This window comes from Microtus oregoni, unplaced genomic scaffold (assembly GCF_018167655.1).
Source record: "Microtus oregoni isolate MIOR12 unplaced genomic scaffold, Mior012 000019F_ref0000042, whole genome shotgun sequence".
In the NCBI taxonomy this organism is placed as follows: Eukaryota; Metazoa; Chordata; class Mammalia; order Rodentia; family Cricetidae; genus Microtus; species Microtus oregoni.
In genome coordinates, this window is record NW_024543078.1 from 34,121,312 (window position 1) to 34,144,563 (window position 23,252).

A 23,252-nucleotide genomic window follows, 5' to 3' on the forward strand; every position below is an offset into this window, starting at 1 on the left:
GCCCAACACTTGGGAGACAGAGGCAGGCAGATCTCTGTGAGTCCGAGGCCAGCCTGGTCTACAGAATGAGTTCCAGGACAGCCAGAGCTGTATAGAGAAACGCTGCCTCAAAAAAAAAAAAAAAAAAGAAAAGAAAAGAAAAAGAAAAATTAATTAGTTTAAATTCCTATTGGAGGTTGGGGATATAGCTCAGTTGGTAGAATATTTGCCTAGAAGCATGAGACCCTTGATTCGATCCTGGAACATAGCAACAAACACTTGAGTCATGAAACAGGAAGAACAGATACTCAAGGTCCTAGCTATAGCAAGGTTTGAAGCCACCCTTGGCTACATGGTACCTTGTCTCAGAATAACACCACCAATGAAACCTTCAGGGGAATGAAGGAATATTCCCAGGGATGGTGGTGATCTATTTCTCAGTAGAATTTTGGGGTCTGGTATAGTTTAGATGTTCAATCTCTCCCCCAATGGCCTGTGTGGTAAACGTTTGGTCCCCAGCATGGTACTATTAGAAATGGACATTTAGAAGTGGGACTTGTCCAAAGGTCCTGAAGTCATGGGTGGGGTGACAACTTCTTTTGCCCGGCTCCAGATCAGCGAGTGCTCTGGCACATAAGGCTCCTCCATGTGCCACCTCACACAGAACCAACACTACGGGGCAATAAAGCACAGAGCAGAGTTTGGTATCATTATAGAAAGCTAACAAGCTGCACAATGTGTGCACTTGTCAAACAATGTACAATGAAGACTGTGCACATTTCATTGTTTATAAAATGTCTCTCAAAAAAGAAATTTAAAATGCAGGATCTATATTGACCCAGGACACTGGAGGCAGAAGAATCTTTATAAATTCCAATTCTGGGCAGCCTGTTCTACATAGCAAGTTCAAGCCAATCAGGGATACATAGGGAAACCCTACTTCAAAATAAATGAATGAACAACCTGGGCAGTGGTGGTGCACTCGGGAGGCAGAGGCAGGCGGATCGCTGAGCTTGAGGCCAGCCTGGCCTACAGATGGAGTTCCAGGACAGCCAGGGCTACACAGAGAAACCCTGTCTCGAAAACAAAACAAACAAACAAACCAAACAAACAAACAATAAATAAATAAACAAACAAATAAGGGTTAGAGAGCAGGTTAAGAGCACTGGCTACTCTTCCAGAAGACCCGGGTTCAATTCCCAGAACCCAACTCAACTTCACAACAGCCTGTAACTCAAGTTCCAGGGTATCTGACACCCTCACACAGACATATATGCAGGCAAAAACACATAAAATTTAGCAAACTAATTTAAAAAGGAAAAAAGAAGAAAGAAAGAAAGAAAAAGTTGGGTGTGGTGGCACATGCCTTTAATCCCAGCACTTGGGAGGAAGGCAGATCTCCGAGTTCGAGGCCAGCCTGGTCTACAAAGCAAGTTCCAGGATAGTCAGGGCTATGCAGAGAAACCCTGTCTCGAAAACCCAAAAGAGTAAATAGAATAATATTGATGCTAATACATTCTGGAGTAAAGTGGTGTCTGTAAAACCCTTTGAAATTCACCCCAAGAATCAGAGCAGTCAATGATTGCACCCCAAGAATCAGAACAGTCAGTGACTGGGCAGGAAAACTGGACTGGGATAGAAGAATGCAGCCAAGGTCAGTGGTAGAATCTAGACAGTGGATATACATATGTGTACTACAGAGCCTAGGTCATTCCAGCACTTGAAAGATGGAGTCAGGAGGGTCAAGAGTTCAAGGTCGGGGGCTGGAGAGATGGCTCAGAGGTTGAGAGCATTGACTGCTCTTCCAAAGGTCCTGAGTTCAATTCCCAGCAACCACATGGTGGCTAACAACCATCTATAATGAGATCTGGTGCCCTCTTCTGGTATGCAGGCAGGCATGGAAGGAATGTTGTATACATAATAAATAAATAAATATTTAAAAAAGAAAAAAAAAAGAGTTCAAGGTCGTTCTCGCTTAAAGTCAGAGGACAGTCTCAGCTAGAGGTGATCCTGTCCTTCTACCATCACCATCCGCCAAAAGAACAAACCAGGTATGGTGGCACATATCTTCAATCCCAGCACTTGGGAGGCAAAGGCCAGCCTGGTCTACAGTGAGTTCCAGGACAGCAGGGACTACCTAGTGAGACACTGTCTCAAAAAACAAACAAAAACAAAAACCAAGTCAAGTGTAATGGTATATTCTACAACCCCAGAACTTGGGAGGTAGAGGAAGGAGGCTCAGGGTTCAAGACCAGCCTGAACTGTGAGAGACTGTAACTCAACAGGATATGGAGTTGTAGAGACTGGCTCAACTTCTGTACCCACATGGTGCTCACCAGCATCTGTAACTCCAGTGCCCGGGGACTGGATGCCCTCTTCTGGTCTTTGCAAGCAACAGGCACACATGTGGTACACAGATAAAGGCACAGGTAAAACAACCATACACATAAAACTTAAAACTTTCAAGTAAGGGAAGAGCTAGGAATACATAAACATGAGAAGCTGAGTTCAAGTTCGAGGTGCAATTAAGTCCAAGAACACTGGAGGGCTGGAGAGAGACAGCTTAGCAGCTCCAGCACCAGCTGCTCTTGCACAATATGTGGGTTCACTTCCCAACACCCACAAGGCAGCTCACAACTGTCTGCAGCTCAAGTTCAGGGGACCCATTGCCCTCTTCTGGCTTCCACGGGCACTGCATGCACACGGTGAGCAGACATTCAAGAAAAACACTCATACACATGAAATAAAAATAAATAAGTGTGAGTTCGAGGCCAGCCTGGTCTACAAGAGCTAGTTCCAGGACAGGAACCAAAAGCTACGGAGAAACCCTGTCTCGAAAAATCAATAAATAAATAAATAAATAAATAAGTGTTAAAAAATAAAATAAATGCTTCCACGGTGGCTGGGTTGAAGAAATGAAAGCAAATGAGCCACAGGCACCTTGGGGGTTTCGAGATAAAGACAGACAACATTGTGAGAGGAGTCTCAAAAAAGTAGCTGGCCAGGGTCTGACATCAGATGCCCACCAGCCAGGAGCTAGTGAGCTAGCAAACAGCAGACACAACAGTCAGACCGAGGGCATATTCTGACATGTGAGCCTGCCAATCTAGGTCATCTCCTTTTTTCTTTAAATTTTCTTTATTTCTATAAGCCAGGGTAATTTGCTTGCATGTATGTCTGTGTACTACATTCCTGCCTGGTGCCCAAGGCTAGAAAGAGAACATCAGATCCCCTGGAACTGGAGTTACAGACGGCTTCTGCCATGTGGATTGTAAGGAATTGAACCTGGGTCCTCTGGAAGAGCAGCCAGTGTTCTTTCTTTACCAATGGGTCATCTCCAGGCCCTCCCCCTTTTGAGACAGGGTCTCACCAGGTAACCCTGGCTGGCCTAGAACTCACTATGTAGGCCAAGCTGGCCTCCAATCCCCAGAGATATACCTGTTTCTGCCTTCAAGTATCAGGATTAAAGGTGTGCACCACCATGCCCAGCCCCTAGGCCTCCTTAATAACATCTTCACTTCAAGTAAACCAACAAAGAAAACTGAATACTGTAAGTCACAGAAGATACAGGGCCCACGTCACAATACACACAAAGTAGGTTAAAGATTTGTGGAAAAAACTTTCATGGAATTTTAAACTATAGGATGGATACAAACATTTTAATTTTTCTTTTTTGCTGTCCACGCTACAAGTAATCAAGCACATGAAATGTGCTTTGCACCCAAATGCCACCACACATGATGTCACGAGAGGCAGGCTGACCAGTTTGCTCCCTTTCAGCTCCCACCTCCCGGGGTTACGTGATACACCAACTTAAGCCCCAAACAAAAGCCAAAGTCCGGCTTCCTAAGTGTTCATTGAAGAGGATTACTTTCTTTGTATACACTAATGCCAGTAGGCAAATGCCTAAATCTTTACCCGAGCCAAAGAAAAACTGTTACCAATCAAGTACACTTGGGAGGAAAAAAATGTCACATTTTTGGCACCAGCACAGACCTAAGGGAAAAAAATTCTTATTTGTACTAGAAAGAAGGACAAGAAAAAGACTGGGCTGGGGGTGTAGCTCAGTGATAGAGACCCAGCCTTACATTCCTGAGGCACTGGGTTTTCAACCCTCAGTACCAGAAACCCAAAACCAAACCTCTACTGGTTCTCGGGACAATCCAAACACAAACCCTTTCACCTCTGCAGAGTGAGCGATGGAGAGCTGCTGCTCAGCCAAGCAGGCATATTTCAGAGTTGAAGACCAGCCTGGTCTACAGAGCTGGAACCAGGCCAGCCAGGGCTGCTACAGTGAGATCCTCTCTCATCAGCCACAGAACAAACTCTGTTTCTCTCAGACTAAGGGACAAGTATAGCAGTAGCAAACAAACTGAAGGGATCGTCTTCCAATAACAGTGTGACTTATGCAGGTCATAGCTAGCCATTCCTGCTAGAGACCCCTAAAGATAAAACCTGTTCTCCCCAGTCATTCCCAAAATACTCTGTTTCCTTGGTCCTAAAGAAGGAACTGCAGTCATCTATGATGGTTCATGCCTACAACCCCAGCACTCAGGAGGCTGAAGATAGATCTACAAGTTCAAGGCCAGTCTGGGCAACACACAGAGTAAATTCTGGGGCAGCCAGGGCCAGAGTAAAATGCTGTCTCAAGTCTTTCAAATAGATGCAACCTCTGATCTTCACAAAATCCGAGAGCTTGTCCAGAGCAGCCATGCAGATTGGCTCCTCAGAAACCTTCCAGGAACGCAGTCCTCCCAGCCACAAAGTGTCCTCTAGAGTAACCTCGAGACACCCCGCTAAGGGACTGAGGATAATGCTTCAGTGGACAAAATACCTGCTGCACAAGCACAGATCCCGTGAGTTCAGATCCCTGGCAACTCATGAAAAATCCAGGCATGGAGGCGCACATCTGTAACCTAAGAGCTGGAGTCTGGAGTCAGGCAGATCACTGGCCAGCCAGCCTTAACTGAAACAGACGGCTTCAAACTCACTGAGACCTTGCAAATGTACAAGCGATAGAGGACGACAGTGTTCAACTCTCCCACCACATGAACAAGTACCAAGTACACCTCTTATTGAAACAGGCACACCATATCTCTCTCTCTCTCTCTCTCTCTTTTCTCTCTCTCTCTCTCTCTCTCTCTCTCACACACACACACACACACACACATACACACATACACTAAACTGCGTGGTGGTAGTGGTGGTGGTGGTGGTGGTGGTGGTGCCGGCACACACCTTTAATCCCAGCACTCAGGGGGCAGTAGGCAGAGACAAGCAGATTTCTGAGTTCAGGCCAGCCTGGTCTACAGAGCAAGTTCCAGGGCAGCCAGGGCTGTCACACAAAGAAACCATGTTTAAAAAAAGAAAAAAAAACCCTGGTGTTCACTCAGCAGCATAGCACTTGCCTAGTATGGTTAAAGTCCTAGGCTCAATACCCAGTACTGCCAAAAACAAAGTTAATTTAAAAAAAGGGGGGGGGGGGATTGGAGAGATGGCTCAGTGGTTAAGAGCAACAATGGCTGCTCTTCAAGAGGTCGTGAGTTCAATTCCCATCAATCACATGGTGGCTCACAATCATGCATAAAGATCTGGTGCCCCCTTCTGTTATACAAGAGGAACTCTGTATACATAATAAATAAATCTTGAAAAAATAAAAATGGCTTGCTTGATCAGCTGAAGCTTATTTTCTCCCAGCTCCGGGAGGGAGTAGGAGACTCAAGATCAAGGTGTAGGCAGAGGCGCTGCCCCTGGGCTTCTCCTGTGCTTGTAGATGGATGGTATCTTCGTCCTGGATCCCAGACTGTCCTAAATGTTCTCATAAAAACACCAATCAAGGGAGCTGGAGAGATGGCTCAGAGGTTAAGAACATTGCCTGCTCTTCCAAAGGTCCTGAGTTCAATTCCCAGCAACCACATGGTGGCTCACAACCATCTGTAACGGGGTCTGGTGCCCTCTTCTAGCCTGCAGTCATACACACAGACAGAATATTGTATACAAAATAAATAAATATTAAAAAAAAAACACCAATCAAATCAGGTACCCCATTTACACTTAAGCATCTCTTGCCAGGAACGGTGGGGCATGGCTGTAATTTCAGCTCTTTGGGAGGCTAAGGGAGAAGTCTCCACAGCTTCCAGGCCTTCAAGGACAACAAAGTTCAAGGCAGCCTAAGCTAGAGATCCTGCCTCAAAAACAAGTAACAAGAAACAGCAGTCAAGAGGTGGTGGCGCACACCTTTAATCCCAGCACTCGGGAGGCAGAGGCAGGCGGATCTCTATGAGTTCGAGGCCAGCCTGGTCTACAAGAGCTAGTTCCAGGACAGGCTCCAAAGATACAGAGAAATCCCGTCTCGAAAAACCAAAAAGAAAAGAAACATTTAGGCATCTCTTTAAACACTTCTTCCCCCTTATACAGTCACCTCGAGAGATTGTGGGGGGTTGAACTAAGGTGGGAGCAGAATTCAGCCTACACCTGTACAAGCAGGAATGAGAATAAATTAATTTAAAAAAAAAAGGCTGCCTACTCATCAATCCTGTTTGAAGTCAGGCAAGGGGGTTGCCTTTGTACTTGAAGTTTTTATAACAGGAAGGCTTTTCTGATCATTTGTATCAGAACTTCTCCCACTAGCCCTTGGCTCCGTTTCCTACCCAGAGGCCGCTCTGTGCAGCGTCTGTGCCTGCCGCTGGTGGTGCTGACCAACACTCATGTAGTGGATAAATAGGCAGACTAGTACAGAACAGCAGCTTGAGTGTACACAGACCCGACGCCAAGCTCCTGTGGCCTAGTGAGCCTCAGCACAGTATGGTTATCTATCCCTTCCCTGCTTCTGACTTTGGTAGTAGCCCCAAGCCCCCACCTAGAACTTGCTGGTGCCATCTTCCTAATACACTGCAGCACCTCTCATAGTCTCTGATTTGACATCCAGGTGGCCAACTTCCCAAAACTGCATGGTCTCACTATGGGAAGCATGGCACGGGCACTCCAGTAAATAAAGCCGACATAAACACTGCGCAGTAGCTAGGCGGGCAGTAGCTAGGCATGGTGTCATGCACGGCTACCACCCCAGCATCTGAGAGTGGCAGGACAAGAGTCAACAGTTCAAGGTTATCCTCAGGTGCACAGCAGATTCGGGTGAGACTAAATACAGGAGACTCTGTTCAAGAAAAAAAAAAAAAAGACCTGGCATAGTGGTGCATGCCTTGAAGCCATCTGACAACCTGAGTTCAAACAGGTGCCAGGACCCACGTGGTGGCAGAGGGCCATCTTTTACATTTATTTTTAGCTAGGTGGTGGTGAAAGCAGAGGCAAGGGGATCTCTGTGAGTTCAAGGTCAGCCTGGTATACAGAGCGAGTTCCAGGACAGGCTCCAAAGCTACACAGAAAAACTCTCTCGACCTTTAATCCCAGCATTCGGGAGGCAGAGGCAGGCGGATCTCTGTGAGTTCAAGACCAGCCTGGTCTACAAGAGCTAGTTCCAGGACAGGCTCCAAAGCCACAGAGAAACCCTGTTTTGAAAAACCAAAAAAGAAAAAAAAAAGAAAAACTGTCTCGAAAAACAAAAACAAGTATTTTGACTAAGTATGGTGGCCCACTCCTTTAATCCCAGAAGCAGGTGAATCTCTGAGTTTGAGGCCAGCCCAGTCTACAGAGTGTCCAGGAGAGCCAGGGTTATGCAGAAGAGACACTGTCTCAAAAACAAACAAAACAAAAAGTAAGAAAAAATTTTATTCTGACTAGCCATGGCTCTACATACCTTTAATTCTAGGACTTGGGAGGCAGAGAAAGATGAATCTCTGTGAATTCAATGCTAGCCTGGGCTAGGCCAGACAGGAACATATGGTCAGATTCTCTCAAGGGGAAAAAAAATACACACACACACATGTGTGTGTGTGTCCATGGAGGCCAACTGAAGGCGTCACAGCCCCTGGAACTGGAGTTACAGGCACTTTCAAGTCACCCAAAGAGGGTCTTGGGGCTCTTACTCCCTGCTGCAGGTTGTTCTTTGACCTCCATATACCCATTAGTGGACACACACAACTAAGTAAGGGCTGGAGTTGGTTCAGCCATTGGGTTCCATTCCCAGCACCTCCATGGGAACTCACTACTGTAACTTCAGATCAAGAGGGTCCAAAGCCCTCTTCTGACTTCCTTGGGCACAGGTACACACACATGCAGTGTCCATTAGGCAAAAAAACACACAATAATAAACCTAAAAACAGTAATTTAAAAAAGTAATTACTAGCCAGGTGTTACATGCCTGAAATCCCAACACCTACGTAGAGGGAGACTATCACAGATTCGAAGCCATAAGTTTCAGAATGACAAGTCTACAGAGCCAGACCCTGCTTCAAGAAGAGGATCAAAGAGTAGAGTTTCTGGCATGCACAAAGTCGTGGGACGGATCCCCGACACTGCATGAATGGGATGAATGGGGTAAGGAAGTTCTAAACCCATCTGGAACATGAGGCCATCTCCAAAACCAAATCAAACCAAACCAAACCAAACCAGAGAGAGAGAGAGAGAGAGAGAGAGAGAGTTACAGGGTCAAGGAAATAGCTTAGTTAGCAGAGGATCTGCTTGGCATGCACAAAGGAGTGCACGTTCAATCTGACACTCCATAAATCCAGACATGGGGGGGTGTGCCTGTAGTTCCAATACTGAAGAGGTAAAGGCAGGAGGATCAGAAGTTGAATGGGCTAAAGTCATTCTGAGCTTCAAAATGAGTTTCAGTCCAGCCTATGGCCTAATAAGAGCCTGTTTTGAAAAAGGTGGAAAAACAGAATATAGCTCAATTGATAGTGATTAACTGTTTATCTCACACAAAGCCCTGGATCTAATCCCCAAGTAACACTTAAAATCCCAGTCCTCAGAAGTGAAGACAGGAATATCGGAGTTCAAGATCGTCCTGCAATGGTGGTACACACCTTTAATCCTAGCACTCAGGAGGCAGGCAGATCTGAGTTCAAGGCTAGCCGGTCTACAGGGTGAGTTCCAAGATAGCCAGGGCTATATGACAGGGAAACCCTAAAAACCAAAAGAAGTGGTACAGGGTTTACATTCATCACGACAGAATAGTACTATAATATACACATCTGAGACTATTCTGTAAATAATGTAAATAAGAGCCGTAGCCAAGGCTGGGGAAACGGCTCAGGGGATAAACGCACTTACTGCTACTGCACAGACTCCAGTTAACTCCCACCACCCTGTCTGCTGGCTCACAACTGCTTCTAAGTCCAGCCCCAGAGGGTACCTGCATACATGTGAGCCTACCCAGATAAGCACACATATACAAAACTAAAGGGGCTGGAGAGATAGTCCTGGGTTCAACTCCCAACACCCACAAGGCAGCTCACAGCTGTCTGTATCTTCTGTTACATGGGGTCTGACACCCTCACACACAAAGCACCAATGTACATAAAATAAAATCATTAAAAACTTTTTTTAACTAAAAGTAAACTTTACTATAAAAACAAGAGTCTCAATCACCAAATCCAAATCAGGTACTTTGAGAAAAGTCCCAGCCACTGCAGATGTTCCTTCACAGGGCCCACAGTTTAAGCAGCCAGTTTCTCTGGAGCACTCAATCCTCTGGATTGGTGGGACAGATCCAGCTCTACCAGCTAGCGCTAAAGCTCTCTAGCGTTTCTGGAATCTCCATTACTATGGGCTCGTGGGACAGAGCAGGGATTCAGCAGACTGCTTGAACTATATCCTGCTAGCACCATACTTCTGTGTGCTACAGCAGCTTGAAGGGCAGACAACACCTGGACCACTTCCGTGACATCTACCTGGTCTTCTGGATCACTAGCAGGTCACTGATGTTTGTCTGAAGAACACGCCAGAGTAAAATGAACATCAATCATTGCTTGATAAGACATCAAAACAAATTATCTGAGACCTGGGAAAGGCCTGACAGTCCAGTTTTGGTTGTTTTGAGACAAGTTCTTATATCGCGGGTTGGCCACCATCCATTGTAAGCTGCCAAATATGTCCTTGAACTTTTGAGCCTCCTACCTCCCCATCCCAAGTGCCAGGATTACAATGCACCATCATGCCTCTTTATGAAGCACTGGGATCCAAACCTGGGCTGCAGGTCTGGCAGGCAAGCACTCTACCAATTCAGCTACATCGTCAGGCCCCATTCATGTTTTCATAGGCTCAAATCTGTACCTTACTGAAGGAGTAAACTGCATGTCCAAACTTCAAGAAAATTTATTAAGACTGAACTTTGTAGCGGAACAGTGGTGGTACACACTTTTAATCCTAGCACTCAGCAGAGGCAAGTGAATCTCTGAGCTCCAAGCCAGCCTGGTCTACAGAGTTCCAGGACAGCCAAGTCTACACAAAGAAACCATCTGGGATGGGGAGTGGGAGGCGGAGGGGGGATGTAAATTTAAAACAAGTTATCTCTGGTCTCTGGTTAAACAAACTCCTAAACTGGAGGAGATATCACATATTAAAAAGCACACAAGGAAGCCAAGTGCAGTGGCACTTGCCTGTAACTCAAGAGGTTGTGAGGCTAGCCTGGTCCAGACAGCAAGTTCCAGGATAGCCAGGGATACATAGTAGAGAAACCCTGTCTCCAAAAAAAAAAAAAAAAAAAGCACAAGAGGAAGGTTCTGCCAGCTCCCTGATCGGAAGACCTGGTAAACTGTGTTAAGTCATGGCCTACATAGAAATCCATGTCCCAAAGGCTGTCTCTCTTGCTTACAGGGGACAAACTACAGTGGCAAAAAGCATACAACTGCTAGTGTAGACCCTGACACAACTCATTACTCCTTAAGAGACAATGAGATTAACCAGACTGTCTATGCCCAAAGTTCTTTTCACTACCCACAACTCTTAACATCTTCTTACTACTGATCCAAAAGCTCAGGGAAGTCCTAATGCATCTCTCTGCTCCTCAGCTTTCCATCCAAACTGGTACGATACACAAAGCAGCAAAAGTCAGCCAGCCAATTTGTCCAGACAAGAATGTGGGCCAGGTGTCCTATGGGCACTTAAGCGTGTGGTGCAAATACAGTAGGTGACTAGTTCCCAGGGTTCTAGGCTACTGGCAGTGCAAAGATGAGCTGGCACCAATTTTAGCACATCCACACTTAAACCAGGTCCTTCCTAAACAGCATCCCTCTTTCCTAGCTAAATCCTTTTACACTACTCAGCTCCCCCTTTTCTGTAGAGCACTTGTAGACTGAATCACTTTGTTGGGCTCTTTCCCAGCCTTAAGCTATCTTCGGAGGGAGCAAACTCATAGGGCATCCGAACGGCAAGTGCACGTTTCTGTCTTAAAACAATAAGACAGTGGGGGCAGTGCCGCTGGCCTGGACTCCCTGAAGGCCACCTGGCTACACTCCATTCCAAGGAAGACTTTCTAATAAATGGGGCACCTCCTAAAACAAGGTGATGAGTAGTGCGGCCGGTTAAAGACAGAGCTAGGACTTCAAAGTCTGTTTTAAACTTGTCCATAAAGTACACACATTAACCAAAATGAAAATGACAGGCCAAACATTAAGATTGCAAAACATTTATTTGAAAGAGATACATTTTATCAAACCCCACTTTCCACTTTAATGGCAGTTCATCCCCACATGGTCTTCTCAGGCTCCTTTAAACGTTCTTTATCAACTACTCAAGCCTGTAATTAAAGCCACATTTTAAAACTACATAAACGAAGGAGTCTCTTGAACCATGTCCTAAATCTTACTGCCAAACATAACGTCACTAAAATCACTCAATGGCATTAAGTACGAGCGACAGTAGACGAGCAAACCGGCCGAGAAGCTGAGCCCATCTCTGCTTTTACTGGACATCCAAAAACAAAGCCAAGTGGGCAGTAAATAGCCTCGCCGGTCACCGCACAGTCCTGGCCACCTTCTGGCCCCTCACTGGGCCCACTTCCTCTGCGGCCCCAGCCCGTCGCGCGGAGAAGGCGGGCCCCCTGGCTGGCCGTCTGAGCCGGCCCCGGGCGAGCAGCTAAAGGGACCCCCTCCCCCGGAAAGGCGCGGCACTTCCTCCGCGAGCCGCAGGCCCACCTGACCACGGTCCCAGCCCGCTCCGCCGCCCGCCCTCCCGGAGGGACCCCCCACCCCATGCCCCGGTCCCGCGGCAGGACGCGCCGGTGAGCGCTCACCTTCTTGCCCTTCTTGCCCTCCTCCTCCATGTCGCCGCATGCGGCCCCCGCGGCCCGCCCCGGGAGCCCCACCGCCAGCGGCCGCTACATGCTCACTCTGGGCCCGCCACCCCCGCGCTCACCGCGCCGCCCGCCCGCCCGCAGTCTCCGCCCCGGCCGCGCCCCACCCGCACTTCCGGACCTGGGGAGCCGGCCCACCGCAGAGACCCCGCCCCCTCTTGCCCCGCCCACAGCCTCGGCGCGCCCGCACTTCCGGCCCGAGGGAGGCGCGAGGCCCGCGGAGGGTGCCGTCCCGCCCGACCAAGTCGACTCCCCTGAGTGCTCCCGGAGAGGCTCAGGGTCACGGCCTCGTCGGAGCCGGGGGAGCACGCCTCCCTTCCCTCCGCCCCGTCCCGTCCCCTCTGGAAGGGCGTCGCCCTCCACTCCAGCTCGCCCGAACCCTTCACGGCCGCGAGAGCACGCGCGGGAGCGGCTCCAACTTTTCAATTCTGCCGCCATCTTTAGAGAGGCCGACTTCCCAGCCTGCCTCGCGGCCGGGGGGCGGGCCTCGAGCCCCTGGGAAGGGGCAGGGCCGTTCTTCAACCCTGGTTCTGGGCACGCTGCCACTTGCCTTTTCTTGCTTGTTACTGTGAGCCACAAGGAAACCCTTTTCTAGTAACTTTCTGTTCTGGCTGGGTGTGGCGACACACTCCTGTGTAATCCTAGCCCTTGACTGCTAGAGACTGGAAGATGAGGAGTTCAAGGTCATCCGTAGCTACAAGAGACTTAGAAGAAAAAAAACTGAATCCAGAAATGTACAATGACTGCCAACAGCAGCCTCCTAGGTAGTGTGTGCAACCTGTTGTCTGCATGGGTCGTCCTAAGGGACCTTGAAGATAGTACTCTAATGGATATTAATGTTTCCGAGCTTATGTTGTTTCCAGTCTAAGCTCCAGCCACGCACGTATGCAGGATGCATTTGGGAAGCCGGAAAGTGTAATGTGGCCACGGTACCCACTGGCCAGGTCATTATGTCCATTTGCAATAAGGCGCGTGTGAGCTTAGGTACCTCAGGAAAATAAGAGTTACAACAGCAAGGGCACTCAGAAATAAGTTGCCATCGTATATAGTTAACCAAATCCATAGAACAGTTTCAGAGAACGGCGGGGGTGGGGGCGAGTCTGAAAAGCATGCTGCACCCCAACAGGTCTCTACTTCTTGCTGTTACACCAACCCACAGTAAGGACTTGGCTAACGGTAAGCTAATGCTAAGTGAAACCAATATCTATTTTAAAATACTAAGTAGCCTGCTAATTGTAATCGATTCTGTCAGGGCCTCATGCACTTTTCTTTTGCAATAGGGAGTCACACCCTCAAATACGGCTCCTCCTGTTCTGTTCAATAGTTCCACTATGGGTGGGGAGAGGCTCATAACTGTTTTGGTCTGGTGCAGGTCTTACTCAAACATCCACAGCTGCTTGAGTTCGTCGAGTGCAGGAATCCTGCTTTTTTTTTTTTTTTTTTTTTTTTTTTTTTTTTTTTTTTTTTTGAGACTGATTCTCTATCTGTAACTCTGGCTATCTTAGCACATGCTGTGTAGAGCAGGGTGGCCTGGAAATCTCAGCGATCTGCTTGTCTCTGCCTCCTGAGTGCTGGGATTAGAGGCGTGCGCACCACCATTACTAACACCCTGCACGTCTGGCTTTTATAATCTTTGTGCTCCCTCTTTGCTGATGCTTCCTGAGCCTCAAGGAGGGTGTGATGTAGATGTCCCCTTTGTGACTGAGCACTCCACGGTTGCTTATTCTATGTAGCGTTCTCATCTTAACCACTGAACCATCTCTTTGGCACCTATCTCATCTTTTCACAAATTGTAGAGGAGACTCTGAATGGATGTGATTTTTCTCTTCCCAGTTCTGACCAAAGCTATAAACAGAACTGAGGCAAGCAAACTTAGGAAATGCTTTCATAGCCCGAGATTCCATCTGGTTCTGCACAACCCTCTTCTAATAAGGCAACCTCGATCCTTTTCTGCACACGCTATGTACAAAAATCCTCTCTGAATAATTGCTTCTGCCAATCTTGGACCCAAACCTGCATCGGACACACATACTGCCTCTGCCTCCCAAGTGCTGGGATTAAAGGCGTATGCCACAACCGCCCAGCTGGTCGACCCTATCTCAAAGGAAACAAATGAAGAGTGATATATGTGGAAAGTCCATTGATGGCAGATTGTAGAATGTCTTCAGTACCAGGCACCTTCTGTTAAAGGGTTAAAGACTAAACAGACTCTTTCATCTGTGTCTATGGATTAGCACAGGAGGAGGACTAGAAGGGTACTTCCCATACCCGTGCTTGATCTGCCACACAGTGGAAATATGCATGCTTCTGAGATGTGCTAAAGGCCGGAGGATTTCTTTGACATTGTAAGCAGAATCTGACATCCCCTGCCCCCACTAGCAAAACACAGAGAGACAGAAATCTGTAAAAGGAAATGAGTCTATTACTACTGGTCAGGGTCCTGGATTTCCAGGTTCTTGGCCTCCTTTCCCTAAAATATGGTGCTGGTTGTAATATTTACTTTTCTGTTGCATATCATCATAGAACCTTCATCTGGTGATGGATGGAGACAGAGACAGAGACCCACACTGGAGCACTGGACTGAGCTCCCAAGGTCCCAATGAGGAGCAGAAGGAGGGAGAACATGAGCAAAGAAGTCGGGACCACGAGGCGTGCACCCACCCACTGAGACAGTGGAGCTGATCTACTGGGAGCTCACCAAGGCCAGCTGGACTGTGACTGAAAAAGCATGGGATAAAGCCAGACTCTCTGAACATGGCGAACAATGAGGGCTGATGAGACGCCAAGGACAATGGCACGGGGTTTTGATCCTACTTAATGTGCTGGCTTTGTGGAAGCCTAGCCAGTTTGGATGTTCACCTTCCTAGATATGGACGGAGGGGGGAGGACCTAGGACTTGCCACAGGGCAGGGAACCTGGACTGCTCTGTGGACTGGAGAGGGAGGGGGAGAGGAGTGGGGGGAGGGGTAGAAGGTGGGAGGAGGGGGAGAAGGGTGGGAGGAGGGGGAGGGAGATGGGAGGCTGGGAGGAGGTGGAAACTTGTTTTTTGTTTATGTTTTTTTTCTTCTTTTCTTAATAAAAAAATTATTAAAAAAAAAAAAAAACACTGACCAAAACCATCTTGGGACTCAAGTTTTATTTCACGTTGTAGGTTACAGATCATTGAGGTAAGTCAGGGCAGGAACCTGGAGGAGTACCCAAAGCTGTGGCCATGGGGTAATGCTACTTCCTGGCTTGCTCTCCAGAGCTTGCCAGCCTGCTTTTTTATGCCACCCAGATCCACCTGCTCGTAGGTGGCACTGTCCACAGCAAGCTGGGCCCTCCCGTATCATCACTGATCAAGAAGGTTTGAGCTGGAGAGGTGGCTCAGGAGTTAAGAGCACATTCTGCTTTTCCAGTCAACCAGAGTTCAGTTGCAAGCACCCACATGGCAGCCCACCGCCATTTGCAGGGGATCTGATGTCTCTTTCTGTCTTCCATAAGCACCAGGCACATGGTACATACAGTTACAGACATGCGAACAAAATACTCATGAGAGTCAGGACCAGAGATTAAACTCAAGGTACATGTCACTTCTTCTAAGAAGATGGGTTTTGAAAATAGGCTACCTGTACTAGTTTAATGGCCTAAGGAAGGATCTGGCCTGGTCTTGGTCTTACAAATAGTGTAGCGGTCAATTTGGACATTAGCCACCTTTGGTCCTGGTTGTGAGAGCTTGGGGCAGTCCCTGGCTGTACAGGTAATGTAATGGTCATTTAGACTATTAGGTATCTCTGCGCTTGGCTGTGGGAGCTTGGGGAGGCCTTGGCTGTAAGAGTCATTTAGACTACTAGGTATCTCCAGTCCTGGCTGTTTGAGTTTGATGTGGCCTGGCCCAATAGATAACAAAGATCACCAATCCCAAGCTTTCTGGAGGGAAGAGCAGGCTTTGTATCCTTTCCTTTGAGAAGGCAATCCTGTGTGCTCAACATTACTGGTTTTCCTGAATTCTGGACACCTGTGAGCCTTAGGGGACGTGTGCTGTGCTCACAACAGCCTTGGTGTACCCAGGGTTTTTTTTATTTATTTGTTTGTTTTGACCAGCTACCAGTTCTGAAATCATGACATGGAAACTTATTATTTATTGTAAATGCTCAGCCTAGCTTAGGCTCTTTTCTGGCTAGCTCTTTTAACTTAAATTAACCTGTCTCTCTCTCTCTTTTTTTTTTTTTTTTTTTTTTGGTTTTTTGAGACAGGGTTTCTCTGTGGTTTTGGTGCCTGTCCTGGAACTGGTTCCTGTAGACCAGGCTGGTCTCGAACTCACAGACCACCTGCCTCTGCCTCCCGAGTGCTGGAATTAAAGGCGTGCGCCACCACCGCCCAGCTAACCTGTTTCTCTTTATCTACCTTTGCCTTACGGCTTTTTACTTTTCTTTCCTTCTGTACATCTTACTTTCACTACTTTTCCTGTCTGACTGGCAGTTGCCTGGCTTCTTGTCCCAGGCGTGACCCTCTCTTTCTCCCTTGCTCTCTCTTCCTCCTTCTTCCCTTGTTCTTCTCTTGAAGCTAGATTTCTCCCTATTATTCTCTCTGCCTACCAGTCCTGCCTATGCCTCTCCTGCTTCGCTATTGGCCATTCAGCTTTTTATTAGATGATTTCAATCAGGTGCCTTAGGTAGGCAAGGTGAAACAAATGAAATACATCATTACATAATTAAACACACATTCTTACATGGTTAAACAAATACAGCATAAACAATGTCACCCACCTTCACATATGTAAAGTCATATTCTGCAGCATAAACAAGTGTAACACATCTTTCCATAGCTAAAATAATATTCCACAACACCTTGATGGTTTACACCTATAACCCCAGAACTCAGAAGACTGAAGAGAAGGATTGCCCTGAGTTTGAGGTTTGAGGCCAGCCGGGGTTACATAACAGGTCTACAAATAAATATGTAAATAATAAAGCAAGAACAAGGCAAAGAGGGAGGAAGAGAAAGCCCTGATTAGAAACTTAGAATCTGTCGAGCACTGGTGGCACGTGCCTTTAATCCCAACACTTGGGAGGCAGAGGGAGGTGAATTTCTGTGAGTTCAACCTGGTCTACAGAGCTAGTTTCAGGACAGCCAGGACTACACAGAGAAATCCTGTCTCAGAAAAAAAAAAGAAAGAAACTTAGGATCTGTCCTTTATGGGTGCCTCACACATAGGGTCTGTCTGCTATGTACGTCTCACACATCTGGTTAGGGTCTGTCCACTGTGGCCACCTGTTCACACATCTGGTTAGGGTCTGTCCACTGTGGCCACCTGTTCACACATCTGGTTAGGGTCTGTCTAGTGTGGCCACCTGTTCACTCATCTGTTTAGGGTCTGTCCACTGTGGCCACCTGTTCAACATCTGGTTAAGGTCTGTCTACTGTGGTTACCTTACACATTAGATTAGGAGAGCATATTGATCTTCTTGTAGTTGGTCTTAAATTAAGTTGAAAGACAGGCCACAAATTTGGGAAGCTACCAGTTATTAATCAGGTTCTGCATATTTGGAGTTGGCACAGAACTTGTAGATTTTTTTGTTACAGGCTTTTTTGACTGTTACCAGAGAGCCCTTGGCTTTCCATAAGTCTGACTTACAACAAACTGGCTTCCTGTGCCAATGACTGTAACTGAGGGTTGGTTTCTTGTGCAATCTACTGCAGGTTGTGGGTCAGGTTCTCAAACGTATAAATGGTCTGATTGTTTAAGGGATTGGTGTCATAACACACCAATGAAAACAGCTAGAATTATAACACAGTCTCATTTCTCCCAAGGTGTCGCTGCAAAATAACCTCGTTTTCAGCGATTTTCTTTTTCCTTTTTGAGCCAGGGCGAATCTCAGGCCTGACAGATGGCCACAGCTGACACTGAATTGTTGATCCTTTCGCCTCTCTCTCCCAAATACTGGCATTATCACCCTGGCTGATTATCCATTTTTCTTTTCCTTCCTTCTAACACACTTACTTAGTTAATGTGTGCGCACACATGCACACATGCTTTGCCACAGAACACGCGTTACTTCCTGGTTGGAGGACAGTTTGCAGAGTCGGTTCTCTCCTTCCACCATATGGTTTCTAGGGATGCAGTTTAGGTCTTCAGGATTGGCAGCGAGCTCCTTTCCCCTCCAAGCTACCTCTCCATCCACTGGATCCTGCTTTCTTACCAATAAATACCCTACCCCGTTTTGTTGTTTAAACCTCTTGAAGAAAAATGGCCAAGTTATCCAATTACCAGACTGCCCCTTGATGAAGGCAAGTCCTTCTCTTCCTTTCAGAAGCCCAAGCTTTTCAAACATCTGCTCCACTTCCCCACAGCAAGAGCCCCCCTGTCCTCTTTGAGGTGCTCTTCTTGGCTGTAGCAGGTTAACCACGCCAATTTGATGTACCCCTGGTAAATGTGGCTGTTGGACTTTGTCACCCAACTCTGCCACCTTTTCCACTAACTCTCTGGATGTGGCTTCTCCATCCTCCGGTTCCTGGAGTATTCATTCCTAGTTCTGTCATACTATATTTAACCATGTTGGAAACATTCCTTCATAAGCATCTCTGCAGGTAAGGCAAAATAAAAGGGTCCTATGGGCAAGGCTCGGGGTCAGCAAGAGCTAATGACTACGGCCTGGCTTCTCATCCCTCCACTGCAGCCATATGTGGAAATGCAGCTGAGAGGAGCTTCTCTGCCCTGGTCTGGTCAAACCACCACTACGAAAGTCTCAGAGGTCCTAAATGCCTCACCGCCATCTTGAGAGACTTTGTTCCAGTCACAGCTTCATCAGATACCCCACCACCGCCAAGGAAGATTTGCTTTGGCTGTGGTCCTTTAGAGAGCCTTTTGCTTTTTCAGGTGACTCTGCCCCTCTGCAACCACTTTAGATGCCCCCATAGCAGTCCATGAGGGAACACCACCAGACCCATAATGGTCTGGACAAGAGGTTGAGTACACTTGTACAAACTGGCAGGCACGGTTGTAGGCCGAGTTTTCCTGTCCCGACTGCCTGCTCCCAAATAACCAGCAGCTGCTTCCCAAATAACTGACTTGGAGGGTTAATATTAATTATAAATGCTTGGTTGATAGCTCAGGCCCATTACTAGCTAACACTTACATTTAAATTAACCCATATTTCTTATCTACATTTTGCCATGTGGCTCATGGGTTGGTACCTCATTTTCTGCATGTCTTGCTTCTTTGGTGGCTGGCTGGCATCTCCCTAACTCCACCCTTCCTCATCCCATCATTCTCAGTTTGGCTTTCCCACCTAACTTTATCCTGTTCAGCAAGTGGCCAGTCAGCTTGTTCATTAAAGCAATCAGAGGGACATATATTCTCAGTGTTCATAGGTACTCCTACTGGGTCTGCTGGACCCACACCTATGATCCCACCACTTAAGAGACTGAGGCAGGAGGACTGATGAAGGTTGTGTTGTTCATTTTTTTCTTCTTGTTTGCTTACTTGCTTGCTTGAGACAGGGTCTCAAGCCTGGCTGTCCTGGAACACATTCTGTAGACCAGGCTGGTCTTGAACTCAGAGATCCACCTGCCTCTACCTCCCAGTGCTGAGATTAAAGGTGTGTGCCACCACACACAGCCTTTGATTTAAGTTTGAGGCCAAGGATTTGTGAGTTTCATTCCTTCCAGTACTACAAAGTGATAACACGTCTCAAAATACCAGAGCGAGCGAGTGACCAAACACACATAGTATCCTCTCACTGTCGTTGTCAGGACAACCCAGGGCCACCTCCATTCTACACACTGAAGCATCGATCACGGTTAAGCCTCCTTGGGATGGCTTTACTTTGCCTGTTTGTGATTTCTATCTCAGGTAGAGCAGGTTGCTCTCATTAAGATTAAGGAGTTGATAACATCCAAGACTATTATTAGCCCTGAGTAGTTGCCAGCTAGCCTCCAATAGCTGAAACAGAAGCTCCCAGAAGAGCCTATTAGAAAACTGCAGGAAGAGCTGCTGGCCCCAGCTGCCAGGAAGGCTGCAGATTCAAGCTCTGGATGCTGGAAGAGCGCAGAGAGCCACTCAGAGCTGAGAGCTGCTGCCGCTCAGAGCCCAGAGCTGCTAACACTAAGGAAGCTACACTTAGCCTACTTTTTAATTTCTATCTACACTGAACAAAAGGGGCCAGGCATTGAGAGTACACTCAGGTAATCCACTTAGGAGCAGAGAGGCAGGAGCATCAGTAATTCAAGGTCACAGCAAGTTCAAGGCCAGCCTGGTCTACAGAGAGACCACTAGGACAGTGGTGTCAGGACAATTAGGGCTACACAGAGAAACCCTATCTCCAAAAATCAAATCAAATAAATAAAGATAGCCCCAGCTAAGTTGGCAATGTGAGCTGAACATTGCTGGCCAGCCAATGTGTTAATCTTCATTACAGTGTAGCATCAGGGTTCTTCAGTTCCCCATTGCTTTTTCTGGACCATATAGAGTGGCTGTGCTTCAGAGAGGGCATTGTGATCTAGAGATACTCTCTCTCTTTTCTTGGCTTTTTGAGACAGGCTTTCTCTGTGTAGCCCTGGCTGTTCTGGAACCAGCTCTTATATACCAAGCTGGCCTCAGACTCACAGAGATTCACCTGCCTCTGCCTCCTGAGTGCTGGGATTAAAGGCGTGCGCCACCACCACCCTGCTCTTTCATTATTTTTGTAGGTCTTGAAATCAGAAAACACAAACTCATTGAACCTTTACTCTAATTGGCTCTGAAGGGACTGAGCCTTCATTAAGTAAATGTGAACTTATCGCATGTACAGAGCATCTATTTTTGAGACAAGATCTCATGTGTCCCAGGCTGGCCTCAAACTTACTATGTGGATGAGGATAGTCTGAACTTAAAGGGATAGATTACTATACCTGGCTTATGAGGACCCGAGGGCTAAACATACATATGGCTTTGAGCATGCTAGGTAAATACTCTAGGCTATATCCCTTCCTTACGAGAAGCGACTACCAGGGGCTGGATAGATGGCTTGGTGGTTAAGATGGCAGCTCTTCCAGAGGACCAGAACTTGATTCCTAGCACCTACATGACAGCTCACAACCAGCTGTAACTCTGGTTGTAAGGGATCCAGTGCAGTCTTCTGGCCTTGGGAAACACACACATCATACACAGACAACATACAGGCAAAACACTCAGACTGTGCTGGCTAATGTCAACTTGATACATGCCAGAGTTATCTAAAAGGAGGGAACCTCAATTGAGAAAATGTCTCCTTGAGATCTGACTGTAGCACTGGGTGGTGGTGGTGCACTCAGGAGGCAGAGGCAGGTGAATCTCTGTGAATTTGAGGCCAGCCTGGTCTACATACTTAGTTCCAGGACAGCCAGGGCTGTTACACAGAGAAACCTTGTTTCGAAAAACAAAAACAAAATAAAACATGATCTGGCTGTAGGGTATTTTCTTTTTTCTTCTTTTTTTTTTAATTTATTTATTTATTATGTATACAATATTCTGTCTGTGTGTATGCCTGCAGGCCAGAAGAGGGCACCAAACCCTATTACAGATGGTTGTGAGCCACCATGTGGTTGCCGGGAATTGAACTCAGGACCTTTGGAAGAGCAGGCAATGCTCTTAACCTCTGTGCCATCTCTCCAGCCCCTGTTTTTTTTTTTTTTTTTTGTTTTTTCAAGACAGGGTTTCTCTGTGACTTTGGAGCCTGTTCTGGAACTAGCTCTTGTAGACCAGGCTGGCCTCGAACTCACAGAGATCTGCTTGCCTCTGCCTTCCAAGTGCTGGAAGTAAAAGCATGTGCCGTCACCACCACCTGGCTTGTAGGGTATTTTCTTAATTATTGATGGGGAAGGGCCCAGACCATTGTGGGTGGTGCCATCGCTGGACTGATGGACCTGAGTTCTATAAAAAAAAAAAAAAAAAAACAGGTTGAGCAAGTCTCTGTGGCCTCTGCATCAGCTCCTGCCTCCAGGTTCCTGTCCTTTTTTGATTCCTGTCCTGGAACTAGCTCTTGTAGACCAGGCTGGCCTCGAACTCACAGAGATCCTCCTGCCTCTGCCTCCCGAGTGCTGGGATTAAAGGTGTGCGCCACCACCGCCCGGCTTCTTGCTGCTTTTGATAATAAACTATTATATGAGTATAAAATAAACTGTTTGAAATAAACCTTTTCCTCCCTAAGATGCTTTTGATCATGGTGTTTTGACAGCAATCGGAATATTGAATATGAATATTGAATATGAAATAAACAGTTATATGAATATGATATACATTTTTATATGAATATGAAATAAACCCTTTTCTCCCCAAGATGCTTTTGATCATGGTGTTTTATGACAGCAATTGTAACCTTAAGATACACACATAAAATACACCAGGCTGGCCTTGAACTCACAGATTCGCTTGCCTCTGTCTCTCAAGTGCTGGGATTAAAAGCATGCACCACAAAATTATATTTAATGTGTGTGTGCATTAATGTCACACTGGACACGGGAAGTCAGAGAACATGTGGGTGTTGGTCCTCTCCTTCTTCCACATATATATATGCCAAGGATCAAACTTTGGTCATCAGACTTGGTGACAAGTGCCTTTACCCAGTGAGTCATCTTGTTGGCCTACAACAGGCAGGTTTAGCAATTTGGAGTCAAGGAACAAGCTCTCGTCACCAAGACATTGAAGGATGGAACTTCTAGTCCCTTGACAGCTACATTTCCAAGAGATGACTTCCAGTTGGGCCTGGTTTGTAATCCCAGCCTCTTGGGTGTATAGATCTCCTGGAACTGAAGTTGAAGATAGTTGTGAGCCACCATGTGGGTATTGGGAATTGAACCTGGGTCCTCTATAAGAGAGGCAAGCGCTCTTTTCTCTGTTTCGCCCTGATTGTCCTGGAACTCGCTCTGTAGATCTTGAACTCACAGATGTGCCTCCCTAGAGCTGGGTTTAAAGACGTGAGTCACCAACTAGCTGGCAAGCGCTCTTAATTACTGAGCCATCCTTACAGTTCCAAGAATTTTTACATGTATTTATTGTGTGTGTATGTGCATGCACGCGTATGTAATATGTGGGTGGGGTTGCAGAGTTCACAGCCCACAAGCGGAGATTGAAAGGAAA

General features: G+C 46.9%; 1 protein-coding gene and 1 pseudogene across 2 annotated transcripts in view; one reads left to right on the forward strand and one right to left on the reverse strand.

Moving 5' to 3' along the window:
• Ccm2 (CCM2 scaffold protein) overlaps positions 1 to 12,243 on the reverse strand; it is a 55,609-nt gene extending 43,366 nt beyond the window's left edge. Inside the window, exon 1 of one of the 2 annotated variants that reach the window (XM_041669260.1) lies at positions 12,116 to 12,243. In XM_041669260.1, the coding sequence (XP_041525194.1) occupies positions 12,116 to 12,145 (30 nt within the window). In that variant the 5' untranslated portion in view covers positions 12,146 to 12,243. The remainder of the gene's footprint in view (positions 1 to 12,115) is intronic. The other variant, XM_041669261.1, reaches the window with a different exon arrangement.
• A 652-nt stretch (positions 12,244 to 12,895) lies between these two features.
• LOC121459950 lies at positions 12,896 to 12,996 on the forward strand (annotated as a pseudogene).
• The last annotated feature ends 10,256 nt before the right edge of the window (positions 12,997 to 23,252 follow it).